Source organism: Temnothorax americanus, unplaced genomic scaffold (genome assembly GCF_048541705.1).
Source record: "Temnothorax americanus isolate GAGA-0224 unplaced genomic scaffold, ASM4854170v1 Scaffold169, whole genome shotgun sequence".
Taxonomy (NCBI): Eukaryota; Metazoa; Arthropoda; class Insecta; order Hymenoptera; family Formicidae; genus Temnothorax; species Temnothorax americanus.
The window spans coordinates 95,007-122,261 of NW_027509306.1; the positions used below are offsets into that span (position 1 = coordinate 95,007).

The window sequence follows — 27,255 nt, forward strand, 5'->3', positions numbered from 1 at the left end:
TCATTTATGCTTTTTAATACTCAAAATAACTGCTACATTTCTCAAAATTTTTTTGTTAATAACTTTTGAATAAACAACGAGCGCGGGCTGAAACCTTCTGAAGGTCACTCAGGAGGGTGACCTTGATAACATACCATGATAACATACTAAAATATCAAGGTCATTCAAGGTGACCCCCTAATTACCCTATTCTGAATTTGGAAATGATCAATTGAGAACTTTGCACAAAAAATTTAGTAAAAATATATAATTGCGGCTTGAATGACGAGTTTATTGAAGAAATCATTCAATTTAGATACTTTATCCAAAATAAAGAATTTTCTTCCAATATTCCACTTCCAATATCATATTTGAAATTAATACGAAAAAAATTCAAGCTACTTTCTCGAACGTCGAACGTCGAACAGTAGTGGCGAACGATCATTTTCGGCACTGAAGAGAGTGAAAAGTGCTTTTAGGTCGACATTAGACCATGAAAAGCTAAACAACCTCTCTATTTTAAACATTGAGTTAGAGTTTTCAGCCAAAATCAATAATGTAATAAAACTTATTCGATAATGTAATAAAAATATTTCGGAGAAAAAAAAGACGTAAAGTGATTTTATTTAAAAAATGTTCTATTTTTTTTTCATTATTTGTCCTTGTTTCCTCTTCTAAAAAGGGCATGTCATAGGTATTGTTGTCACTTTTCCGCGATGCCGATTGGTTCTCTTGCTGCGCTTACTTCATTTGCAGCTGTCATTGTATATTTTGACAGTTGTGTGTATCATGGGGTTAATAGTCTAATAGTAATAGCATAATGTTAAAGCTAAATAGCGCGCGCGAAGCGCGCGTCTGTAGTGTCTAGTTTTGCTTAAAAAATGTGTTTTAGTAATTTAATAGATATTAAAAATGTTACTTAATTATTTACAATTTATTTATTTGGGGGGAGGAGGGCTAGATTGAGATGTTCGAATCCTCTTCTAAAAAGGGCATGTCATAGGTATTGTTGTCACTTTTCCGCGATGCCGATTGGTTCTCTTGCTGCGCTTACTTCATTTGCAGCTGTCATTGTATATTTTGACAGTTGTGTGTATCATGGGGTTAATAGTCTAATAGTAATAGCATAATGTTAAAGCTAAATAGCGCGCGCGAAGCGCGCGTCTGTAGTGTCTAGTTTTGCTTAAAAAATGTGTTTTAGTAATTTAATAGATATTAAAAATGTTACTTAATTATTTACAATTTATTTATTTGGGGGGAGGAGGGCTAGATTGAGATGTTCGAAGATCACAAGTCCCTGAACACAAATTTTATAAACGTGGCCCTGCCCAAGATGCTCTCATTCTATCGTTAAACATTACTGTGATAACATTGGAAGGAGAAATAAATAAATCGAACGCAAATGGACTTTTTTCTCTTACTTCAACGATTATGTTTTCTGTAATATAGCAGCGTAAAAGCAGCAACAGTTTAACCGCGTCATTAATACAGATTGTCCGGTCGAACATCGCGGTATACGGGAGTATATTGCGCGTATTCCTCGCGCGTGTAGCGTAAGCTCGTAGCGGCTTTTACATGTGCAGGTGGACAGGTGCTTTTCAGTCGGTCGCCTGACTGTGCCCTGATAACATACACCTCGATTACTTTTCGAGCGCGTTCAATTTGAATTTGCGTAGCGCGTTTATACGATACGCGTTCAATTATCTGTAGCCGATGCGTGCACGCAAACGTTTTGTATATCAATTAATTTAATTATCGAGATCGCAGGGGATAGTGTTATCTCTCCTAAAAATATATATCTTCTTTTACCTTCTTCCTTCTATCGCGCTTTGTTTTGACGATTTTTCACGAAGCTTCTTCCGTTTTTCCCTTTTTTTATTACCATCGATTTTTGTAAGATTTTATGATTATTCGCATTCGCAAATTGGAGTTCGCAAGTTACAGACGATATTTCGTGAGGAAATAATTATCCGCGGACACGTCTGCCCAAGGAAATGTTACGACGAAAATCGATGTGGTGAATCAAACGGTAACGAGACCTGTGCAAGTGTAAATTTTATATAGATGCGGTATTGTCGGACGTCTCGTTAACATCGTCTAACGGGTCACGCCAATTGATCTTGATTGCATTGCGTTTTAACGACGACACGTGTAATACCGCAACATGAAGATGACACAATACAACAGCGGCATCAGTAGTAGCAGCAGCATCAGTAGTAGTGGCAGTAGCAACGGCCAAAACAACTTTAAAGATCGCAGAAATGAAGGAACGCTGGAGGAGAAGCTTATGGTACATATTGTGACTCATTTGAAATTGATCAAATTGATTGCAACTCGAAAGTAACTGCCTGTTTAATAAAATAAGAAACGACACGACTGAACTATATGAAATCTCTTTACGAGTTTATTTAAAGAAAAAAATAACCAACCTAATTTCCTTAAATTTTACGTTATTCACGTGAGGTGTAAATTATATACCAGCTTTAGAAATCTATACTAAAACAGAGTAAAACTTTTTCTATTAATTGAATGCTGCACAAATTGTTTCACAATTAGGGGAAAACTTTTGCGCTTTATCTGTAGTTATATTATTGAAAATATATAAAATATTATATCAATTCTATTTAATCGTAAATCATATCAAAGGGAACAATGAAAATTGAAATATAATGTTAAAGTGTCAAATACACGCGATCAAATACACGCGAGTAACGAGGATTAAAGGGGAGATTAAAGATTTTTGATAGATAGCGCATATATTTAATGTAAAATTAGTAAATCCTACAAAATGTGTTACAGACGTTTCCCAAGGAAACTAGCTTGTAGCTCTTTATGTGAATCCTGTATGTTTCTTTGAAGATATTCTAAAATATTCAAATAAACAACTTTCTGAAATTTTACTACGACGGCCTCAATTTTGCAATTATAAAGAAATCGTTTTGATTCAATCACGTCGTTTATTTCGAAGTATTTATTTTTGATTATGCAATTTTTGTTAATTAACTGTGATTTTTTAATCAGAATATTATCTTCATCCAAATATTAATTAATCACAATCTCCTTGATCGTAAAAGGATTGTGAGATATTTTAGATTTGTTAGGAGTAACGGTTTCGACAAGAAGTTTGCGGAATAAAAAGATCTCGTTAGATACAGGTATATGTAATTTACGGTTTAGACAGTGCGCTGAGGATGACCCCAAAAAGGGTCGAAACGTACGTGATGTAATTTGACATATTAATCGTGATGTAATTTTGACACAGTAATTAACTTTGTATAATAAATTTTAGCGATTGAAGACCACGTTCAGTTCTTATTGCCTAAATTAACTTGAAAATTTTAGATTTGGTTATTATCGAGCAATAATAAATAATTTTTTACATTAAGGAAAAACATTTAAAAAATATTTTTATCTCTTATCATATTGTTATAGACTTATCTATTATCATATTGTAATAAACTTATAATTATAAACTTTTGAAAATTTTTCTCTTATATATTTAACGCGTTTAATATATAATATGCTAATTTTACTAATTTGTATCGATTGTACGTATATGTCTGTGATTAAATAAATGAAATTGCAATCAACGATACGTAACAATCTTTTCATCAATACGGAATCGCACATATAAAAACTAAAAAGCGTTATTGTTTAAACACGAAATAAAATTTTTATATGTTATATAATACCTACAGTTTTAGACTCTGCTTTCAAGAAAAAAACTTTTAAACCTTTTGACAGTTATGCTAATATGCAATAAATACTTTTCATTGACGTTGTCAAAATGTTAAAGTTTCATGAAATTTTATTCAGAAATATGTACTTTAGAAATATTATTTTAGAAAAAAATATACATATATTATACATTTGTATTCTTCTCCTACCTACATATACATATGTTCGCATGAATTGAATATTAGTCGAATAATATATTTGGAAATGTAACAAAAAGGTATAAACATATTTTACCTTTTACTGTTTTTGAGCATATAGTAGATAAAGATATATACTACAAGAAGATAATATTTTATATAAAATGTTTCTACAATCTTTACTCTTAGTCACATATATCTTCAACTTCAAATATCTCAGAAACTATAAAAAACCACTGCCTGATAAAAAAAGCGCGTTTTACTCAAGAATTAAGACCTTGGCTATTAGGCGAAAAATATGCTTGTGGGCCAAAAATTCCTTTGATAAAAAAGTTAATAAAATTATAAGAAAATTGTTTTCTGGAGGTTTTTGAGTTGCTGAATCTACATCTGAGGTCAAAACTTCAAAATTAAAAATGGCAGAAAAATTTATAAAAATTTTTATAAATTAATTTTATTTAAACCAAGCGATATTTTAAATTTTTTGGCTGTCATATTAAATCCGTCATTTTAACCATTAACAAATTTCGATTTTAAAAACGGAATCAGCGTGGCTTCAAAAACTTCTCAAAACTTTTTATGCAATTAAATTATATTTTGAATGGTTATATTAAATTTGCTGGTCATATTTGTAGTATGTTGTACTTCATAATCTCAAAAGTGTTAATGGGCACCAAGTCCAAAAACCATCTTTTCGAGTTATCAGATGTTCAACATGGTAAAAATGAGGATATTGGGGATATTCTATTCTAAAGTATCCACGGCAATAATTCTTTAGGGTCACACCTCTATGTGTATCACGTGTGTGTGTGTGTGTATGTGCGCGCGTGTGCGTGTGCGTGTGCGTGTGCGTGTGCGTGTGCGTGTGCGTGTGCGTGCGCGTGTGCGTGTGCGCGCTTGCGCGTGCGTGCGTGCGTGCGTGCGTGTGTTGTGTGTGTGTGTGTGTGTGGAGGGTATGCTGTGTATGTGCATGTGAATGTAGGTGTGTGTGTATATATGTGTGTATTCTTATGATCAGTGTACCGTCGGCATTAGCATCACCCAATGTACACCGCGCGGAGGTTGCGCGATCGGATTTTGTACATCTTTTGGCCCTGAAAAGGACCGGTCAATGTCTATAATTAGGGTCGCTCGTTGATGTTACGTGGCTGCGGTCGGTTCGCTGAATCACGAATGGATTCGATTATCTGGTTTGAAAGATAATGAATATTAGGTTGATGTCGTGTATAATCCATAAACCAGATGATAGAGGCAATGTGTGCACAGGTACCGACAGTGCGAGCACCGGATTTGCACGTGCAATAATAGCTTTGTATAGGATCTTCATTTTCTTGATCGTTTTCGTCCTCATTTGTAGATCGATATGCGATCCAAAGCTGATGTTTTGCGGCATTACGGAAGCGAGAAAATACTCTTGCTCGACTATTATTTCGATTACAGTTATCTTATTAATAATAATAATATTGCAGTTAAAAGTATAATATTTTTTAAGCAAATGGATTAAACATTACTTTGCTCAGATTTATTCATGTGAAAAAGCAATGATTGATTATTCAATAAGACAAAAAATTCTATATTATCTATATTGATTTCATTAGACTTTTTCATTGTTTTATTGCATTCTTCTTGCTATTCTGTTTTCAAGTATTTAATTATTCTTGATATTTAGTATTAACATTGCATATATGTAGAATTTTTAATGTAAATATATTTTCCTACATTTTATGAAGAAAATCATATAAAATGTAGGAAAATATATTTACATTTGAAAACTTCATGATAGTTTGAACATGTAAAGTTCATTTTATTTTCCTTTTCGTGGTGCTTATCCAACAAATTATTTTATAACGTATTCAAAGTTAATATTTTAATTAACTTTTTCTCTCTAATCTTTATATATAATATCTTTAACGGTTCCCCTATAACATGGCCTTACGATTAAGTTATGTATGTGACGGGCGATTTCCTCCTAGAACAATGGCTTGCATTGATGGAGATGATGGAGATGCAAATGCTGCAAAACAAGGAATAGCTATTCAAAGACGAGATAATTTTGACAGACAACCTTTAGAGGTGACGCATCTTACGAGAATATGCATTAATTGTAATCAGTCAATTACTGCTGAAATCGCAGCAATCGAACAAGATCCTTCTTGTATGAGGTTGAATGTTTTAACGCAGACTAGAAATAGTACCTGTCTCACATTTGTGTAATGCCGATATTGATGTACACAGATTATCAGTCAAATGTAAAGCTTATGTTTTTATCCAAAGAAATATTTTTATTCCTGAAAACGTCAAGTCATGTAGACATCATTTGAATGATAAGGGTGTACTGTTATCTCATTTATTGCTTGGATTACGTTTTGCGAATAGACCATATGTTATAAGAGGACCTGAACTCCAAGTATTCTTGCAAAGTCTGCGTGAGGTGGCGATTAGTATAACGAGAATCGAAGATGAGAGTAGTACAGCTGATGAAAAGTTTAAATGTTTTTGTCCTGTGACAAAAGAACAGTTTCGAGAGTTATTTACGTTTTGTGACAGGGTACTTCGTCGTGAAGGTGGCTATAGATCCCTAAGTAAGAAAACTTGCTAGCGTTTTTGTGTAAAATGCGTCAGGGGCTATCTGATAAATTCCTAGCAAGTATTTTCCAGTACTCAGACAAACCAGCTGCAAGCAGGGCTGTTGCTACCGTCAGGAAGTCATTGATGAGGCGTTTTGTGCCCAGTAATATTAGATTAGACGCAATTACAAGGGAAAATTACATCGAAAGACATGTGACAGAATTCGCTAATAAACTATTTAATCCAGAACCAAATATTCCTTGTGTTATTCTTATTATTGATGGTACTTACTCCTTTATCATGAAAAGTAGTAATTTTAGAGCACTTCGGCAATCATACTGCGTTCACAAGGGCCGTCATTTAGTTAAACCTGTCCTTATAGTCGCCCCTGACGGGTATATACTTGACATCCAAGGACCATATTTTTCTGATGCCCGTAATAACGATGCTGCTATCTTACGAAATTAATTTGAAACCGATGCAGAAAGAATGAGAAGATGGTTACAAGAAAATGATATTGTTATAGTTGATAGGGGATACAGGGATTCTATACTGAACTACTTCAACGGTTAGGTATTGTATGGAAAATGCCGGCGCTCCTCGAACATGGTAATCGTCAACTCGGAACGGAAGATGCTAACGAGTCACGTTTAGTTACCAAGTTAAGGTGGTTAGTAGAAGCGAGGAATGGACATATTAAATCCATATTCAAATTCTTTCAGCAAACAATGCAAATTCAGCATGTTCCACATGTAGGCGACTTTTACAGAATAGCTGGAGCGATTATAAATAGATACCGTCCTCTTATTCATATGAGAGAAGCTAATGCTCAGATGGCCCAACAATTACTCCAGGGAGGGAGGGAGGGAGGAAGGGAGGGAGAGAAGGAGGGAGGGAGAAAGGGAGGGAGAAAAAGAGAGAGAGAGAGAGAAAAAGAGAGAGAGAGAGAGAAAGAGAGAGAGATTGATTGATTGATTGATTGATTGTTTAATATGCCCAAACATTAGTTATAGGGCAAAGATACAATACAGCAAAAGACATGCAACTTAATATTAACTGGAAAAGAAGAGTTTAAAAATTGCATCATAAGTACTACTTAAACTTAATGTTACTTAAAACTAAAATTATAAAACATTACTTAAAATTAACGGAAACAATATTGCACACCAGTCACTCTGATTCAGACAAAAATAAATACGCGCGAAGAAGACACTTAAAGAATGCAAAAGACGATGCCGAAATAATATTACCAGGAAGAGAATGCCAGAAATAAATAGACGAAAGCTGGAAGGAGTTTTATGTAACTGTTGTATGAGCATAGAAATATGAAAAATGTGATTTGAAGAAGTGGCTAATCGTTCGGATCTCCTAAGCGATGAGTCGAGAGGTGTAAATAGAACTCCCTTAAATACACAGGTGAGAGCATATACAGTATGCGGTACATCTGACATTCAAGAAAGTAAAGACGTCTGTTTTTGACTGAAAGCCATCCCAGGCGACGTCTGTACGAAGTAACATGCTCATCTCGTCGTAAGTTGTAAATAAATCTGATGCAACAATTCACGAGTCTCTGCAGTTTGGTGTTCAGTTCCTCATTTAGGCCATGATAAACGAGGCAGCAATAATCCAAATGAGGTAGAACCAAAGTCATCACTAACTTAATTCTAAGCTCAGTGGAGAGAGAGTTTTTGTTAAACTTAAGCTTATATAGCGCTCAGTGAACCTTTTGCGAGACAAGCGAAATGTGCTTCCTCCAAGAGAGATTTGACTCAAAAACGACTCCCAAATTCCTCACCTCACTAACAAATGGTAAAGGTACGTTGTTAACTATGATAGGTGGTAAAAGGTTGAGATCAATATTGTTGGTGTTTCTATTGCTGCCGAATATAATTACCTTGGATTTAGCAGGATTTAATTTCAAACCATTTACTGAGGCATAATCAAAGATAGCGTTTGCATCCTTAGAAATCAAATTGAGATTGTGAAGAATATCAGAAGGTGGACACGCTCGATACATCTGTACATCATCTGCGAATATCATATGCTCAGAATATAACAATACTCTGCCAATATCATTTATGAACAAGAAAAACAAAAGCGGTCCCAAAACAGAGCCCTGCGGCACTCCACACAACGTAAAAAGCCAAGACGAGAGACCCTCCGCATCAATAACCACCGCCTGAGAACGGCCTTTTAAATATGAATAAATCCATATAAGGACAGGGTCAAAAAATCCTAACTCTTTAAGTTTAATAAGAAGTCGAAGATACGGAACTGTGTCAAACGCTTTACTAAAATAAAAAAGAATCATAATCAATATGAATCCATTGTCAATCGCCCTCCTGATCTCATCGCACACTCGCAGAAGAGCAGACTGGGTGTTATGACTCGGGCGATACGCAGACTGTCTAGGATTAATAAGATTATATTCATTTAAATAATCTGTGATCTGCGAAGCAACGATCTTTTCGAGTATTTTCGACAGTTCAGGCAGATTAACTATCGGTCGCGTATCCGATGGGGATAAAGAAATCCGAATCTTTGAGAGAGGACGGATAAGCGCCCGCTTCCACTGACAATGAGATGGAAAAGAAGAGGTTTCTAGTGAGCGGTTAAGTAGCACAGTTAGACGATGAAATCGCAGGCCAAGCTATACGCAGAATGTAAAGAGGTAAGTCATCCACACCTGATGCGTATGAATGAAGAGGTCCCGCAGAAACCAGTTTATGGATCATGTCAGACGTTATAGCAGAAAAAACAAACGAGATTCCCACTGTCCCTATCTACTATCTAGCGAAACCACTGCCAAGGGAACGAGCTTGAAAAAATTCGCGGGGAAAGAAGACCCTGTTAAGCTTGACTCTAGTCTGGCACTGTAAGGAGACATGAGAGGTGTAGCATAAGTGGGAGATGGCAACATCGCCGGTGAAATACCACTACTTTCATCGTTTCCTTACTTACTCGGTTAGGCGGAGCGCGTGCCCCGAGGGCTTCGTGCCTCGGCGGTCACGGTGTTCTAGAGCCAAGCGTGTCAGAGTGGCGTGAGGCCTCGCGGCCGATCGTCGTTAATACTCCCGCGTGATCCAATTCGAGGACACTGCCAGGCGGGGAGTTTGACTGGGGCAAGAGAGAGAGAGAGAGAGAGAGAGAGAGAGAGAGAGAGAGAGAGAAAGATATGATATATGATATGATATGATTTATTTATGCCCAAGCATAGGCTAAAAGGCAAATACAGAATAATACAAATAACAAAATTATACATGCTCTCTCTAGCACATGTGAGTTCACAAAGCATAATAAGTGAGACATAATCAAAAATAACAGCGCAAATTAAGTAAGCGCGCAACTTAAAATAAAAATATGTACATTATACTAAAACTAACTTACTACTAACGCAACTAAAAACTAGCGCAACTTAAATCTAACAGAATAACGCAACGTAAACAAGAATACTAGAAGAAAAAGAATACCAAAGAAATACAAAAATAGGAAGTACGCAAAAACCAAAGAAGGAAAGAACAAAGACACGTCACTCCGATTCAGTTGAAAGCAAAAACATGCGAAGTAAGCTCTTAAATGATGTGAGAGACGCAGCTGATGTAACTGAGTTAGGAAGAGAATGCCAGAAGTAAATGGAAGAAAGCTGAAAAGAATTTCTGTAGGTGACGGTTCTATGAGCAGGAATGTGGAAAGTTAGAGTAGATGATGAAGCGAGCCGGTCAGACTTCCTTAGAGTAGGATCAGGGGAGGTAAAAAGTTCACGCAGGTAAGATGGTGAGCTCATATGCAGGATACGATAAATCTGGCATCCAAGAAAGTAGTATCGTCTGTTTTCAACAGAAAGCCACTTCAACCTACGTCTATATGGGGTGATATGTTCATCACACTTAAGGTCATAGATAAACCGAATACAACAATTGACAAGTCTCTGTAACTTGGTATTTAGTTCCTTGGTCAAACCATGGTATACAAGGCAACAGTAATCGATATGCGGCAAAATCAAGGTTGTAACGAGCTTAATCCTGAGATTGGTGGAAAGAGAGTTTTTGTTACATTTCAAATTGTATAGTGCATGATGGACCTTCTGCAAAACCAACGAGATATGCTTCGTCCAGGATAAGTTGGACATGAAGATGACACCCAAATTCCGTACCTCACTCACAAATGGTAAAAGCGTATTGTTTACAACGATAGGTGGTATACTGCCAAGATCAATGTCATTCACATATGCTTGACTGCCAAATATGATGACCTTAGATTTGGCAGGATTTAGCTTAAGTCCGTACATATTAGCATAATCAAAAATAGCATTAGCATCCTTAGTGATTAATTCTAGAGCCTGAAGAATATTAGCAGGTGAACACAAACGATAAATCTGAATATCATCAGCGAAAATCATATGAAACACATAACGTAAAATTTTATATATATCGTTAATATACAAAGAAAACAGCAGAGGACCAAGCACCGAACCCTGAGGGACACCAGAAGAAGTGAGTATCCAGTCGGAAAGATTGCCAGCGTCGTCTATGACCGCCTGAGAACGGCCAGTTAGATAAGAGAAAATCCAGTTTATCCGATCTCTTTAAGTTTGATAAGCAATAGTAAATGGGGAACGGTGTCGAATGCTTTGCTAAAATCAAAAAGTATCATAATAGTGATAAGCCCTTCATCAATCCCCTGTTTTATATCATTGCGGATACATAGAAGTGCTGACTGCGTGTTATACCCCGGGCGATATGCAGACTGTCTTGGATTTAAGATGTCATGTTTATTTAGATAGTCAACAATCTGTGAAGCAACTATCCTCTCTAATAGTTTAGACAGTTCCGGCAAATTCGCTATTGGTCTTGTATCCGACGGGGATAGCGGTGTACGAATTTTAGAGAGTGGGCGAATATATGCTCTCTTCCACTCAGACGGAAACAGAGATGCATCTAGCGATCGATTAAACAAAGAAGTGATGCATGTCGAGATAACGGGCCATGAGATACGCAGAACATAAAGCGGAATGCCATCGGAACCAGAGGCATAAGAGTGAATAGATTCAGCAGTAATAAGCTTAGAAACAGATCGAGGTGAGATAGAGGAGAAAATGAACTCTGGATAAGATGGACGATTAACTGAAGCAATAGCAGCGATGAAGTCAGAATATAAGCATGGAGAATGAGCATTGGAAACCGAAGCATAGTATAGGTTGAGCTGATCCGGTGTGAAAAAGTGTAGAGGAGAAGTAAGAGACGACTTGACAAGTCCAAGTCGAGCCAGTTCTCTCCACAGTTTTGCTGAATTCGTAATCTTAGCAAGAGAATTGTAATGAAATTCGCTCTTAGCCCGCTTGATGTCAGAATTTAGCTGATTACGGAAAAGTCTGTAAGTAGCATAGCTTAAAAGACATTTAGAGCGTTTAGCGCGTTTATATAGCTGATTGCGAGTGTGTAATCGAGCAACCAAATCCGCCGTAAGCCATTGAACCGGGGGCTTATTGATAACAAACACACGTGTGGGAGCGAATGTGTCTAGTGCCGCCAACAAATTCCGAGACAGCACCCCGCAGAATCCGTCAACATCAGCGATGTCAGACAATGCATCAATCTCGGCCCGCACGTCGCCAGCAATAGATTCAAGATGTTCAACGAACCGAGAACAATCGATACGTTTGTAGTTTCGCCGAGAAATAAAGCGGTCAGAATTAGGATTAGCTATAAGTGACAGACAACTCTAAGAGATCGTGGCCGGCAATGAAGGGACTCTGAGACTTGGTAAATGATGAAACCTTATCAAGCTCATCTACGACCAAAACGTCTAACCATGAGTCTGAGGTCGCTGTATGATGAGTCGGTTCGGATCTGACTATGTGTAACGATAAGCTATAGATACAAGCTCACGCAGGTAATTCGCCTCAAAATTGGTCGATGATAGATCGCAGTTTAAGTCCCCTCCAATAATTATATTTTTATACAGATGCGAGTATCTATTTAGTGACTCAACGAAGTCATGCAGGAGGAGACCTCTAGGTCTTCTATAAATGGACGCAAATAGTACAGATTCATCATTTGGCAAACGTAATTCAATAAGAAGATATTCAAGCGCATTATCACAAAGATTACTGGAGGTAGCTAATATTTTGACTTTGAGCAATTTATGTATATAGCACGCCACCCCTCCGCCCATTCGTCCCACTCTGTCATGACGTATTAAAAAATAATCATCTAGAGCCACCAGCTCATCTGATACACTCGCATTGAGCCACGTTTCGGAAACAGAAAGGATGTGGTAAAGACTAGTGCTGAAATGCAGCCTGATGAAGTCTATATGTCCCCGAAGAGAATTCGCATTAAACTGAGCTATTCAAAACGACGTAAAATTGCGTATTGAATTATGCCGACCTATGGAAGACAAGGGGCACGCAGGTTGGACAAGTCAGACGAGCTTAGCAAGATCAGTGTCCGAGTTAATATTAATCACCGGCTCACCATCTGTACGCCTAACATGTATCTGGCCGTCCCTAACCCAGACATACTTGTATGACTTGTCCTTCGCAATGCACTTCACCTGTTGCATCAAATTAAAAGTGCTTTTTGGCAACAGCTCATTTACATATACGTTACGATGTGAGCTGCCACCACACACATCGCTCTGTCTGATCGCACCTTTTGAACGCTTACTCGACAATACCGCATCGCGCACAACGCTCGAAGCCAAGGAGATAATGACGGAGCTCGAAGGTGAAGATACCGTGGGCACAGTAAAAGACGGTTCCCTCTTAACCAATCTGGTGTTAACGATATGGTAGGAGAGGTTAGGAACATCCAATGCCGCAAAAACATTTTTTGCAATCTTAGATGGAGTTGCAGACAAAGTAGAAGGCAAACCTGATACGATCAACTCGCTACCGCTCTGAGTCACCTGAGTCGACCGAGCAGACCTCAAGTCTCGGACCTCGCGAACTAGTTTAGCATTTTCTTGCTCCAGTTTAATAATGCGTTGACTGTTCTGAGAAACAGTATCGTTAAGACGATCTAAAAGACTTAGCTTGACGCTAATTTCTTCATTGGTACGCTGTTGACTATCAATAAATGCAGAGATTTTCGCATCCGTACTCTTGATCTGCTCGATCAGCCCGCGCAAAAGAGAGTCAGTGGACTCATGCCTTCCCTGCTAAAAATGACCGATTGAATCCGATTAAAAATTTTGAATCCGCATGAATCTGGATTCTTGATCCGGAAATCACGGATTTATAACGATTACACCGACTGAAAACGATTGAAACGGATTGGTATTCAAGGATGTAATTTTAATCGGATTCTATCGATTTGAATTGTTATGATTTTATAACAATTACACTGATTGAAAACGATTGGAACGGATTGGTATTCAAAGATGTAATTTCAATCGGTTCTTATCGGTTTAATTCGTTATAATAAAAAAAAATTATTTAATTTTAAAATTTTATTACTATTTTTTAACTAAATTTGTTTCTTAAGATGCAGTCTATGATTATAAATATTTTCTCGTACTTGAAAAACACTTACCTTGGTGGGATTCGAACTCAAGACCTCTGCATCGTGAGCTAACTGCCTTACGTGGTAGACTACTTCTTAATTTGATGTAAGCGTTATATATAGTCTACATATATCACAACCCCAGCGCAAATATATAATTTTTCAAAAATCATCTTAAAAAACAAATTCAGTTTAAAAAGAGTAATAAATTGAATTGGATATATAATATAATAGACTTTTTTAATGTCGGATGAATGTCAAAAACCAGTGCTGAATCATTATAAAATTTTGTGTTCGTAAATATATTCGTAAATAATCGGGGCCTTATGTTATGTAAGGCCATCTCTAACAAATTTCTACACAGGAACAACTAAACACGCGAGAAGCGGGAAGAGGAAAGGCGATTTCACTTCAAGTTCAGTGAAGTTTGGAGTGACAACTTCACTCTAACGACTTCACTTTAAAAATCAGAGTGAAACTCTACTCTTTTTACCTTAGAGTGAATAAATTTACTCTATTGAAGCGAATATTCACTCTTTTTGAGTGAACTGGTCAGTAACTCCATGATTAGTTATATAACGATTAAACCGATTGGAAACGATTGAAACGGATTCGTACTCAAGGATGTAATTGCACTCGTTTTCTATCGGTTTGAATCAGTCTTAGTCAATCGTTTAAATTGTTATTATGATTTCGTAAACCCTGAAATCACGAAATTATAATGATTTAAACGGATTGACTGACCGATTCAAACTGATAGAATCCGTGAATTCCGGATATATAAACAGGATTATTTACTACTTTATTATAATTCCATTCTTTGTACTACAAATTTATTACAATGTGCAGTATTTATTTAACCCTTTGAGAAAACACCTGTTTTTTCATTCACGGAGAACACTCTGGGTCAATCTGACCCTACATACACACTTTGATCGTCCACCATTTTAAATTGACGAGTGCGATTAGCTTGAAAAAATTCCCAGATGTACTTGCAACATTGTTAAATCAATTGATATAAATAAAAAGTGTGTAATTGGAATTATTTACATATTTTAAAAAATTCAAAAAGAATTTAAAAAAATTTGTTTTTTTTTTAAATTTTTTAAAATATGTAAATAATTCCAACGGCACTTTTTATTTATATCAATTGATTTAACAATGTCCCAAGTACATCTGGGAATTTTTTCAAGCTGATCGCACTCGTCAATTTAAAATGGTGGACGATCAAAGTGTGTGTGTAGGGTCAGATTGACTCAGTGTTCTTTTGAAAAAAAAAAAGTTTTTTACAAAAAAAATTTTATTTTTTTGTCTAATATTTTTGGCTAAAATGTTTTCTGGCAAAAAAAAGAAAAAGGGTCAAATTAACCCTGTGTGTTCTCGAAGGGTTAAATAAAAACATTTTACAGTTTTGCAAATATAGAACTCATGATTTTATCAAAAGAAAATCCTGTAGTAAGAACTCTATTACGTAAAAATTATGTGTTATATACAATTTTAATTATTAAAGCGGATTTAATCTGATTCACATAGCTACTTTCCCCAATTTAAATGGATTAAGCGCAGATACGATTAAAACCGATTAAGTAGAATTCAGATGAATCCGGAAATATCGCATTAAATCCGATTCCGGTGTTGTATTAAAATTTCACGATTGATGCGGATTTAATACGATTCATGTGGTCATTTTATTTACCCGATTAAAATAGATTAGGATTAATACAATTGAAACCGATTCAGTCGGATTCAGATAAATCCGAAAATATCGCATTAAATCAGATTTCGGTGTTGTATTAAAAATTTACGATTGATGCGGATTCAATACGATTCATGTGGTTACTTTATTCACCTGATTAAAATGGATTGGCATTAATACGATTGAAACCGATTCAGTCGGATTCAGATAAATTCGGAAATATTGCATTAAATCCGATTTCGGTGTTGTATTAAAATTTTACGATTGATGCGGATTCAACACGATTCATGTGCTCACTTTATTCATCCGATTAAAATGGATGTGCATTAATACGATTGAAACTGATAACGACGGATTCAGATCAATCCGGAAATGCCGAATTAAAAACGATTCCGATTGATTTGTTATTAGAACCGATTCACTTCCAATCGGGCATCCGATTAACCGGATTGAAAATGCATTCATTCCGATTCAATTTCACCAAATTTAATACGGAACCAATCGGATTTAATCGGTCATTTTCAGCAGGGTTATGTCCTGCGCACACGCAATGGACTGCGAGGCAACGACAACGCCAGACGCAGCATCGCGCTTGCGAAGACTTGCAACAGTCACTAGCGGACCGCGTAACAATGTATGGCTTGACGCAGCCCGGATGAAATGCCTTAAAGCACGCGGCACAAGAATAAGATTTACCGGCAATTAATTTTGTACACCTAGCGCACGTTGGTTGCATGTGTAATCCAGTCACGCTATTCGGTAGAAGCAAGAATTCCCAGGCACGTCAGATGAAAATCACTAGGCAAGTCCCCAGTCGTAGTACAGCTAGGGTGGCAACACTTGAGCACAGGTCAGGTAAAACACATGCGCGAATCCGAGTGAAGCGATAGAGAGGCGTAGAGAAGAGTGAAGCAGGAGCATGCGCAGTAGAGATCCACCGAGAAGGGAGTATGCACAAATCAGATCCAGAAAGAGCAGATAGACACAGCAGGCGCATGCGCAGCAGGGGTGAACGCCTTGCGCAGGTGATCCCAAGAATTCCACGATGTTTCCGAGAATGAGGTTAGGACGAACAATGATACTTGTCACGAAAATATTCAGAATTAGGTAGCAATCTCCAAGGAAAAGAATAAAGCGCGTGACAAGCAACCAAAAGACCTGCTTAAATCTGCAACAAAATAGCCCAAAGGCAACCAACGGCAGCAGCAATATTCAGTTTTATAAGAGCAAAGATTACGGACAACCAGTAATACTCACAGAGAGAGAGAGAGAGAGAGAGAGAGAGAGAGAGAGAGAGAGAGAGAGAGAGAGAGAGATTGATTGATTGATTGATTAATTGATTGATTGATTGATTGATTGATTGATTGATCAGTATATTTATGCCCAAGCAAAGTACATTTGTTTAAAAACATATTATTTATAATTTTATTATTTTGTGCTCAGTATAATCAAATGTACTTATTGAATTAAACTTCCTCATAAATCTATTTTTTTCGCCTTTCCCACACTATTCATCGCAATTGTCGTGTGCTATGCCAAGATCTTCATCATGCTTTAGTAAAAAAAGTATATCTAAATCGATTCAGAATTGTCTGAAACGCGTTTTTAACTACACTTTTGTGAGTCAAATATTACTACTGCCTCACAAAAAAATTTATAATAAATTTCCAAAAATTCTGCGCAACTTCCAACTAATCTTAAAATTCTTCTAATACTCCCTAGAATATTCCCTATAAATTTCAAAAAAATAGAAAATGGGGTTTTTGAGATATTCAAATTTTTGTGTGTTTTTTACTTTATTAATTTAAAATCATTATTATAAAAATTTGAGATAATTTTTTTTTTAAACTAATCTATCTAAATAGCGTATTTTATGTTCAATGAATTTTTTTCTTAGACGTTGTCTAATAAGCGAAAAAATTCATTGAAAATTTTGCAGTCCTTATTTTGCGCAGGCTCTATTTCGGAAACGCTACATTTATTATAGAAACGATTTAACAGGGTTTTAATACTCGTAAAGACCTGTTAAAAAACGAGCGGCTATCAAAAATAAAAAGGTCGAAGTTTGACCCCTTGCGAATTGGCGTGGAATGCCCCATATATAATTTTTTAAGATTCGATCAATTATTTTCCGAGAAAAATTTTTGAACCGGTTTCCAAAAAAATTAGTAACAAAAAACTATACACATCATGGCACTCCCCGGAAAATTCTACCACTACTTCATATACAATTTTTTGAAATTCGGTCCATTAACGAATGAGTAGTTCGCGGACAGACAGACAAACAAACAAACAAACAGTCGGGTTTTATATAATAGTATGATTCTAACTTAATAGACTGCGCGCAGCAAATTTGTTGGACTTGAAACACAATTGGTACGACGACCTTCACGGAATGAGGGAGGTTCCAGGTTCGAATCCTGGCTGAGATAATATTTTTCGCAATAAATTCTTTACGTTTTTTAAACAATTAAATTATGTAGATTTTATTCCGGGTAGGGAAGGATATTAATGTTCCAAGATAGCTGTGTTTCGAGTCCGACAAAGCGGCGCGCAGTCTATTAAGTTGGAATATATGTATATGTACAGTATGTACATTTCAATTCGTTAATTCTTTACTTAAGTTTAGAACATATGAACACCAACACCTTGTTATGGCTCGATGCTCTTTTGTCTTTGATTTGATTTCTAAACTTGTGAGCCTTTATTGTTATAAATATATATATATATATATATATATATATATATAAATAAGTTAGTATATAAATACTAATTGCAATATAAGTAACCTATTTTAAGTGATATGATAGATATACTTCACACAACAATAACATATTGAGGACAAATATTAGTATGGATTGTTTGATAATTTCAGAACGGGAAATATTTCCGAAAGTTCACTTCATGTTTCAGTAAGAACCGCTCGATTTTTTATATATTTAAAATTTTTCTACATTAAATTTGTAATAATTCATGTTATAATACTTCAAAATTTTAATTTAGAAATAATTACACATTTTTTGAGCATATATATTTATATTAATTAATTCTTTTTATTTAAAACATTTTAGTGTTTATATATATATAAATGTTGCCATTCACACAAACATATTTTTCGAAACTTTGAAAACACCTTAAACTTCAAAGGTTCGAAGTTTTGAAAATCGAAACCTTCGAAGCAAATCACCATGCAGTCCTGGGCTATAATACACACATATCATCAAATTATATACTTCCCTTGGTATTGACACAAACTGTTACATTTCTCAGTTATGTTTGTTAATTACTTTTTATTAAACAATGAGCGACTGTTAAAACTTTTTAAAGGTTACTCAGGACTTAGGACAGATCTTGACAACATATATCAAGGTCAAGGTGATTGAAGGGAGCCTCGTTAATCTAAATTATTACCGAAAGCACATAAAATTGTATAAAATAAAACATTTAAATTTATATAATTTATAATATTAAAATTAATAATTTAAGTAATAATATAAAATATAAGACATTTAAATTACGATATGTGGATGCATTATCAAGTTCAAATTAATGATTACCCAAGGAGCGCCAATGCGCGTATAACGTGCTTTTAATGCGCGTACAATTGCATTGACTTCAAAACCACATTAATTGTGTGTTCAAAATTTGCGCATTCAAATGCGTAATTAATGCAAATTGAGCATTCAATTTATAAATGACAGGTTTTATAAAATATTTAAATGAGTAGCTTCAGATTCATTATGAAACATTTTATTTAAGTTTTTAAATTTTATATAAATTAAATTTTAAATAAATGGAATTTTAAATAAATGACATTTATTATGTCAAAAATAAAGATTCTCTAAATAAAAATGTTTTTGATATAAGAACAATATATAAATGACGGAAATGCACGACTTGTATCAGTTGTATCGTGGAATCCTCTTTTATAATAAAAGTGTGGTGCGCTTTTGGATTGATGTAACGTCAATGTAACCTATATATAATTAAATATAGTAATTATTTTATTTAAAAATTTTGTGACTTCTTTTTATATATGATTGTATATAACTATATATATATTATATATTTATATTTGATTAGATACAATAATATTACATATTGAATCATATCATATCTGATTACGTATGATCATATAGTTGATTACATATAAGATCATATCGCGCCAAATTTCGGATCTAATTATATATGCATAGCCAATCATATCTTATATGATTACATAAGTTCATTTTTTCTCGGGTACCTACAGAGTTCACTAGTTGTCCGATTGGGCTTCTCGATCAATTAGCGTAGGTGCACTTTTTGGTAAGCGTTTCCGTAATATGCATTAAGGGGTAAAACCACTCTAGAATTTTCAAAAAATTGATTTTTTGCTTAAACAATGCTTTAAGGTCTTAAAAATAAGGTACACTTGGTTTCAAAGCTCGGAAAAATCTCTATTATCCCTTTTTCGTAATAAGTCTGCCGGCGCGTTTGGAGCGCGCGTTGAGCGTCATCGGCGACTCAACGCATCGCGCTATTTCGAACTATTTATTTTGGTTGTGCTTGCTTGTATCGTTTGAGGATTAATTACCTTCAAGACTGAGGGCTTTTAAGTTTCATTTGTCACTAGGTGCCAGAATTAGTGTAAACATTTATATGTATATGTATTAGTGTAGTCTCAGTACAACCGTTGGCAAGAACGCCGCTCGCATAACAGATTTATCTTGAAATTCCGTTGTTTTACTGATTTGTTTTTTACGAATTGTGAAAAATTAACATAATGAGTGACAAAAAATTGTATAGTGATCATAAGGGATCAAGAGGAGGTTGTGCATCTAATAGAAGACCGAAAATAGAAAATCGGAAACGACCCTTGAACAGATTTGAAATAGAGTCCTCAGGCGTAGACAATGTAAGCACATCTGCTAAAAAACTGAAACTTTCTGAAGATCTATATGATATTCGCGTGAATGACTCGTTCGGTTACCGTATTTTACATTTTTGTGCTGTGTTCTCTGCAATTTCAAACGTTGTTGTGTGCAAAAAGTGTCATGCAAATGTGAATTTCATTAAAAATGCAAGGCGTGGCTTGGGATTCAAAATAATTATTACTTGTGACAATGGTCATAAAACTTCAGTTATAAATAGTCTATTTGTTCATAAAGCCTATGAAATCAATCGCAAACTTATTTTTGCTATGCGATTATTAGGCATCGGTCTAAATGGCATAGAAAAATTTTGTGCATTCATGGATCTCCCGAGACCGATTTTTCATTCTTTTTACGATACACTTGTTCGCATGATTTCCACAGCAACGAAAGCTGTTTGTCAACAAAGTATGTCTAAAGCGGCAGAACAAGAAAAACAACAATCTATTGCAAATAATGAAACAAATGGCTTAACCGTGTCGGGCGATGGAACGTGGCGAAAGCGTGGTTTTTCGTCGCTGTATAGATTAGTTACACTTATCGGATGGCTCGATATTCGAAAGTACTCAAAAAGTACTCGATATTCTTATAAAATCCAAATATTGTAAAGCTTGCGAGTTTTGGGAAAAAAAAATCTGATACTCCAGAGTACTTGCTGTGGAAAGAATCGCACGATAGTGAATTGCAGGCAATATGGAAGTGGACGCGGTGATTGAAATGTTCCAGCGCTCTGAAGATTTATACAATGTGAAATACGCAAGCTACATAGAAAACGGAGATTCTAAGACATTCAAAGGAATATTAGAATCACGGCCGTACGAAGATTTTACAGTGGTGAAAAAAAATGCATCAATCACGTGCAGAAACGAATGGGCACACGACTTCGCAATTAAAAAAAAAAACAAAAAAAACAAAGGCTTGGGCGGGAAAGGAAAATTAACGAACAAATTAATCGATGATCTGTCAATTTACTACGGGCTTGCAATTCGTCGTAATCATGATTCTGTGAGTAAAATGAGAAATGAAATCTGGGCCACTCTTTACCACAAATTATCGACAGACGCAAATCCGCAGCACGATAAGTGTCCGTCCGGTGCAGACTTATGGTGCTCGTGGCAAAAAGCAAGAGCCATTGAAACATTGGCCGAGTACAAGCATAAACCAGCTATTCCAGTAGAAGTTTATAATGCAATAAAGCCAATTTACGAGGAGCTAAGTAGCGACGACCTTCTCACTCGCTGCCTCGGTGGTTTTACTCAAAATAACAACGAGTCTTTCAACTGTAAGGTCTGGGCGATGGCTCCAAAAACCGTATCCAGCGGTAAAACTATTGTGGATACAGCAGCAGAGATTGCTGTATGTGAATTTAATGACGGTCTAATTAGTGTAATCCATATTATGTAAGTATTAGGCATTACAATTGGGCCGAATTGCTACAATTACTGCAGCGAAGTTGACGCGCGCCGTATCAAGTTTTCCGAGCGATCTCTAACTGAGGCCGCAAGAAAAGCTCGACAGGCTTTAAAAGCAGTTAGAAAAGTAGCAGAGGAGGAGAATATTAATTTGGAAGGCCAAATGTACGCTCCAGGCATAGCAGAATAAAGGTATATCAACATTTTGCATCTGTGAATGTTAACTGAAACTTTAAACGCGTTTTTCTCGAAATCGCTTTTTTAAAGTCGGGCGGAATCAGAACTCGAACACCTTTTATCCGATTGACTTGAAATTTCGAGTGAAACTTTACAATAACATTATCTTTAGAAGTACCTAGGGATTTTGCGATAAGTTGAATAAAACTTTTTTTATAAACAATTTTGTGCGAAATTTTTTAGCGAAAAATGAAGCACTTTTTTCCAACATGCACCATTCTTACAAAAAATGATATTTCGCAATTCCCCTAGGTACTTCTATAGAAAATCTTATATATTTTTCAACAATCTTTGAATTTTTGTTCCAGCTCAAAAATTATAGGAGCTTCGATTCCGCCCGTTGAACGTCTTCCGCAAAAAGTCACTTTGGAGCAATGTCTTTGGCGCCGTCATTTTGGCAATAAATAATTAATAAAAATTTTTTTTTATATATATACTTCAATATATATAGATAATAAATAGAATTAAACCGATTTTTATTTATGATTATTGTATTTCTGAAAAAAATTATCAAAAATTGGCTTTTTTTGGGACTCTAGAGTGGCGTTACCCCTTAAATGCGCATAGGAACAAATATCCGCATTTAACGCAAAGTTCATGTACATTCAAAGCGCAACATTATACGCGCATTGGCGCTCCTTAGGTACATTATTATTATTACACTTACACTATTTTTTAGGTAAATGATGTAAATAAAGACTGAAACGATCCAACACGCGAACAATTTCTTTCTTTTACGAAAGTAAAGTATGTTATCGTAAAGAATTCAATATCTTGATGTCCGTTTGATATCTATTATAGATTTCAACCTATGTACGATTTCTATATACATATAAATATAAAGTAATATTCGTGGAATAAGAAGCTCAGCAAAAAAGCAAATCAACAATCGCGCAGCAACAGCAAATCACGTTGCTGCGTTCTAGTTTTCGCTTAGTTGTAAATTAATAAACAACATAAATATGTAACAAAAGACGGATAGAAGATTTTTAACTAACGATCTTTTCGTGGCAATATTAACGTATTTTTTGGAATTCCAAAAAATTCATATTATTTATGTTATTTTTTTTAAACACAAGAAAAATCGTCTTTTTTTGTCTTTCGAAATAGTCATCATTACCGTGTACTTTCGTCTTTTGATTATAGGTCGCTGTTCGTATTCGACCCTTGGCTTCGAATGAAAGCGGTACTAGATCTTTGCACGCTGTCAACGATAAGGTAAATTTGCAATGTTCAATTTATTTACTTTCTAATTTAGTTTGTTAAATTTGAACAAAAGTACACATTTACATGTTATTATTTTTTAATTTAAGTCGGATTCATGTAACTTGTGATAATATTTCGTTGATGAATTTGCAGATGGTAATGCTGGAGGATCAGGATAGCGATAAGCAAAAACGCACAATGCCGCGACAATATCTCTACGACATAGTTTTTGGAGAAGCATCGACCCAAGTAAATTAATTACTGATTCCAAATCAATTATAGAAATATTTTCTGTTATATACTTTATATCTATCTTTTAGGATGTTCTCATGGGTTAAACAGCCAAACTTGAAGTATGAAATTAGGATCTTAAAATAAAAAAAAATTTTCTCTGGAAGTATACTCATTGCTCGCAAACGCTTCGTTCAAGAGATATTGATTTCTGAAGTTACAGAATTAGGAATAAATAATTTCGAAATAATATAGATTTATCCTCTTCATTGCTAAACAGTAATTAAAATTGAAACAATTATCCTTTTTACTGCTTAACAGTAATCAAAATTTACAGTATAAAAATTAAAATGTCCTCTTTACCGTTTTACAGAAATAAAAAATAAAATAAGTAATTATTCTCTTTACGGCTTTACAGCAATTAAAATTTTAGTATTAAATATTTTGTTCAGAATGATTGCTTTCAGGCCGGAAACAATCGTTGCACTTATCGGTAAGAGAACGAGTGCCTGACCGACATTGTGCGTCTGTTATTTCTTCGTACGGTTGCACTATCATCCGTTTAATGACTGAAGGGTCATAGGCATTTCATACACTTTTTGCTTGAGAACATCCCATTCAAAAAATCTATTGGTGTTAAATTATTTTAGACAAGATATTTATTACTTAAATTTTGATTACTGTAAAGCAGTAAAGAGGATAATTATTTTAATTTTGGGTAAATGTCTAGATTAAGGGCGACCTCACCGATTTCAATGACCTTGATATATGTTGTCAAGGTCATGACCCCGAGTGACCTTCAGAAGGTTTTAGCCGTCGCTCGTTATTCGTTAAAAAGTTATTAACAAAAAAAGTTTGGAAAATATAGCAGTTATTTTGAGTACTAATAGACATAAATAATTGATATTTATGTGGAAATAGTATATGTATGAACGAAGGAAAATTATTTAAAGCAGTGAATTGTTGATATATTGAAAGGAAAGTTATTTAAAGTAGAGAATAGAGAGTATGTACTTTGTATGTGCTTTCTAAGTTGAAGCGAGATTCATACTATACAAGATCAAGGAATTCGTGTTTATGTATAAGGTAGTTTTATTTATGACATTCCAAGTTTTTATTTACATTGGTTGAAAGGTAACTACATGAGTAGGAACATTAACTGTTTAAAGCGCGTCAACTAACCTATGTAGGTTAGTGACGCGCTTTAAACAGTTAAATACTTTTAAAGCGCGTCATTAATCTATACGCTGAAGGCGTGTCCTAAAATCAGTGAGGAGGCCCTCCCCCGCCTATATGTGTACTGTTTATACACATGTATATAATACATGTGTATATATAATACAATATATTATTTACTATATACACGGATAATACGTATATATGTACAATATAATACGAAAATACTTCAATTTATCAACAATTTACTGCTTTAAATGTTGTGTTTTGGTAAAGCAGCGACTTTCCGCAAAATAAAGTTTTCTTTACTTAAAAAAAAAGACGTAATATTAGTCGTTTATGCCTCTCAATACTTAAAATAACTGCTACTATATATTTTCGAAACTTTTTTTGTTAATAACTTTTTAACGAATAACGATGAGCGACGGCTAAAACCTTCTGAAGGTCACTCAGGGTCATGACCTTGACAACATAGAGCAAGGTCATTGAAATCGGTGAGGTAGCCCTTAATCTAGACATTTACCATAATTTTAATTTTGGTTACTGTAAATTTTGATTACTGTTAAGTAGTAAAGAGGATAAATATTTTAATTTTGATTATTGTTTCATTATTGTTAGTAAAAAGGATATCTAATTATTTAAATTTTGATTACGGTAAATGTTGATTATTGCAAAGCAGTAAAGAAGATAAACCTACATTATTTTGAAATTATGTATTCACAATAGTTCTGTAATTTCAGAAGAAATATTTCTTGAACGAAGCGTTTGCGAGCATACTTCCAGGGGAAAACTTTTTTGTTTTAAGATCCCATATTCATATTTCAAGTTTGGCTATTTAACCGGGGGACACCTTGTATATATATATATCGATTTATTCAAAATATATTATTATACCATAGGAAGATGTCTATGAAAGTACAACAAAAAAATTAGTGCAGGATGTTCTCAATGGTTACAATGCGGCCGTGTTTTCGTATGGCGCAACTGGTTCGGGAAAAACACATACGATGGTTGGAACGTCATCAAATCCTGGAATTATGGTGCGCGCCCTAAATGACATTTTCCTAGCGACCAAAAAATTATCGGACGACATGGAATTTACTGTAAGTTCATAAAAAAAATAATTTTTATTTATAATCATTTCTTCCCGGTTTCTATGAGTTTTCTGCTTATAGAATCTGTCAAACGTAAATTCCGCTCTATTTCTGCCAACAATCTGTGTCAGAAGCAATCTATATGGCAGCAATCTGTGTAACAAGAATATCAAAGTCTGCTTTATTTTTTTATTAATCTGCTATCAAACGCATTAATTCATTCATTCTTTTCTCTAGAATTAATGCGCTTGAAAACACCCTATTGTGCATTGTGACGTGACTGAGCGCGCGAATTTCGGACACTTTGATTAATAAACTTTGAACACTTCTTATTTAAAAACTATTATAGCCTCGGCATTTTGCTACTAGGATTTTCGTCTCAAAATGATCGCAGGAATTTCTTACTAACATGGGTAGCGCGGCAGATCTGAGTCACCCTGTATATTATATTAAGAAATTTTAGTGGACATATATTTTAATAGAAAATAATTGTTTATGTCAAAAGTTGTATTAAAACTTATTCTCTTTTTTATTATATATTTTCAAATTCACTATATATTTGTAAGTTTAAATAATAGATATTTGTCATGTAATAAATATCTATGTAGGGGAACCTGGGGCATAACGGGATTATGGGGTATAATGGGATATGGTCGATAAGTTTTTACAGAACTACTGCTGCCATGCAATGAAATGTTTCGAAATTATTATTTTTAGACCCGGTAAAAAATTTTTCATATAAAATATATAAATATATGTATATAATTATGTATAAAATATATCTATATATGTTTTTTTCTCTTGTATAATCTGTGTTTGTATATACAGAAAAAGTAATAAAAAGAAGAACCTAAAAATAATTAAAAATATTATCCTAGGATTGTATTTTTTATAAAAAGTAAAGTTTGAGGAAATGAGAAAAATTTTCCTATATATAATCATATGTGATATATGTAACAGCTGTTATATTAACTACTGTTACATTTATATATGATTATATATAGGCAAATTTTTCTCAATTTCTCAAACTTCACTTTTTATAAAAAATACAATGCAAAAAAGTGTGCAAGTAGAAACTTGCACATTGCTTCCTTATAGTTTTTAAGGACGTTCTCCGGTGGCAGTTGTGCTCAACTCAGACTCACGGAGTAATGATATGGTTGACAACTACTTCCGTGCGTAAAAGTCTGAAACTCGTCTAGCCGCGCAGTTTTACTCGATCTGTCAAATATTTGTTCCGTTTCCATTTCTCCAATACCAATCATAAATGAGTACGTTCTACTTGTTTATTGAGCATTCTAAAAGTAAATAATAATGAATCTCTCTCTCATAAAGAAAAAATATTAAATAACTTGATTTAAATAAC

At 34.8% G+C, this 27,255-nt stretch overlaps 2 protein-coding genes, 1 long non-coding RNA gene and 1 pseudogene across 5 annotated transcripts in view; all 4 read left to right on the plus strand.

Annotated features, from left to right (window-relative positions):
* The window catches only part of LOC143895761 (uncharacterized), a 134,436-nt gene that overhangs the window by 73,727 nt on the left and 33,454 nt on the right, over nt 1-27,255 (plus strand). The window lies entirely within an intron of this gene.
* Nucleotides 1,457-26,762, plus strand: LOC143895755 (kinesin-like protein KIF19). Of its 2 annotated transcripts, none has more exons than XM_077403088.1 (5): nt 1,457-2,269; nt 23,329-23,400; nt 23,542-23,637; nt 25,695-25,898; nt 25,971-26,198. In XM_077403088.1, exons 1-5 carry the CDS (start codon nt 2,144-2,146, stop codon nt 26,103-26,105), a joined length of 633 nt encoding a protein of 210 aa, XP_077259214.1. In that variant the 5' UTR covers nt 1,457-2,143; the 3' UTR covers nt 26,106-26,198. The 2 variants fall into 2 exon arrangements, with proteins under 2 accessions (XP_077259214.1, XP_077259215.1); XM_077403089.1 differs by lacking the exon at nt 25,971-26,198 and adding an exon at nt 26,259-26,762 and having other exon boundaries at nt 1,462-2,269.
* LOC143895753 (uncharacterized) lies at nt 9,973-12,185 on the plus strand. 2 transcript variants are annotated; one of them, XR_013256444.1, is made up of 4 exons: nt 9,973-9,986; nt 10,085-10,188; nt 10,263-10,589; nt 10,761-12,185. It is a non-coding gene; the product is annotated as an uncharacterized LOC143895753 (long non-coding RNA). The 2 variants fall into 2 exon arrangements; XR_013256445.1 differs by lacking the exon at nt 9,973-9,986 and having other exon boundaries at nt 10,009-10,188.
* Nucleotides 20,953-23,322, plus strand: LOC143895754 (uncharacterized; annotated as a pseudogene).

Bases quoted from the DNA above. Each gene is read 5' to 3' on its own strand.
- LOC143895755 (XM_077403088.1), top strand. From the start codon at position 2,144: ATGAAGATGACACAATACAACAGCGGCATCAGTAGTAGCAGCAGCATC. The intron at 23,638-25,694 runs GTAAATTAATTA...ATTATACCATAG, and splicing joins TTGGAGAAGCATCGACCCAA to GAAGATGTCTATGAAAGTAC. The intron at 25,899-25,970 runs GTAAGTTCATAA...TTCTGCTTATAG, and splicing joins CGGACGACATGGAATTTACT to AATCTGTCAAACGTAAATTC.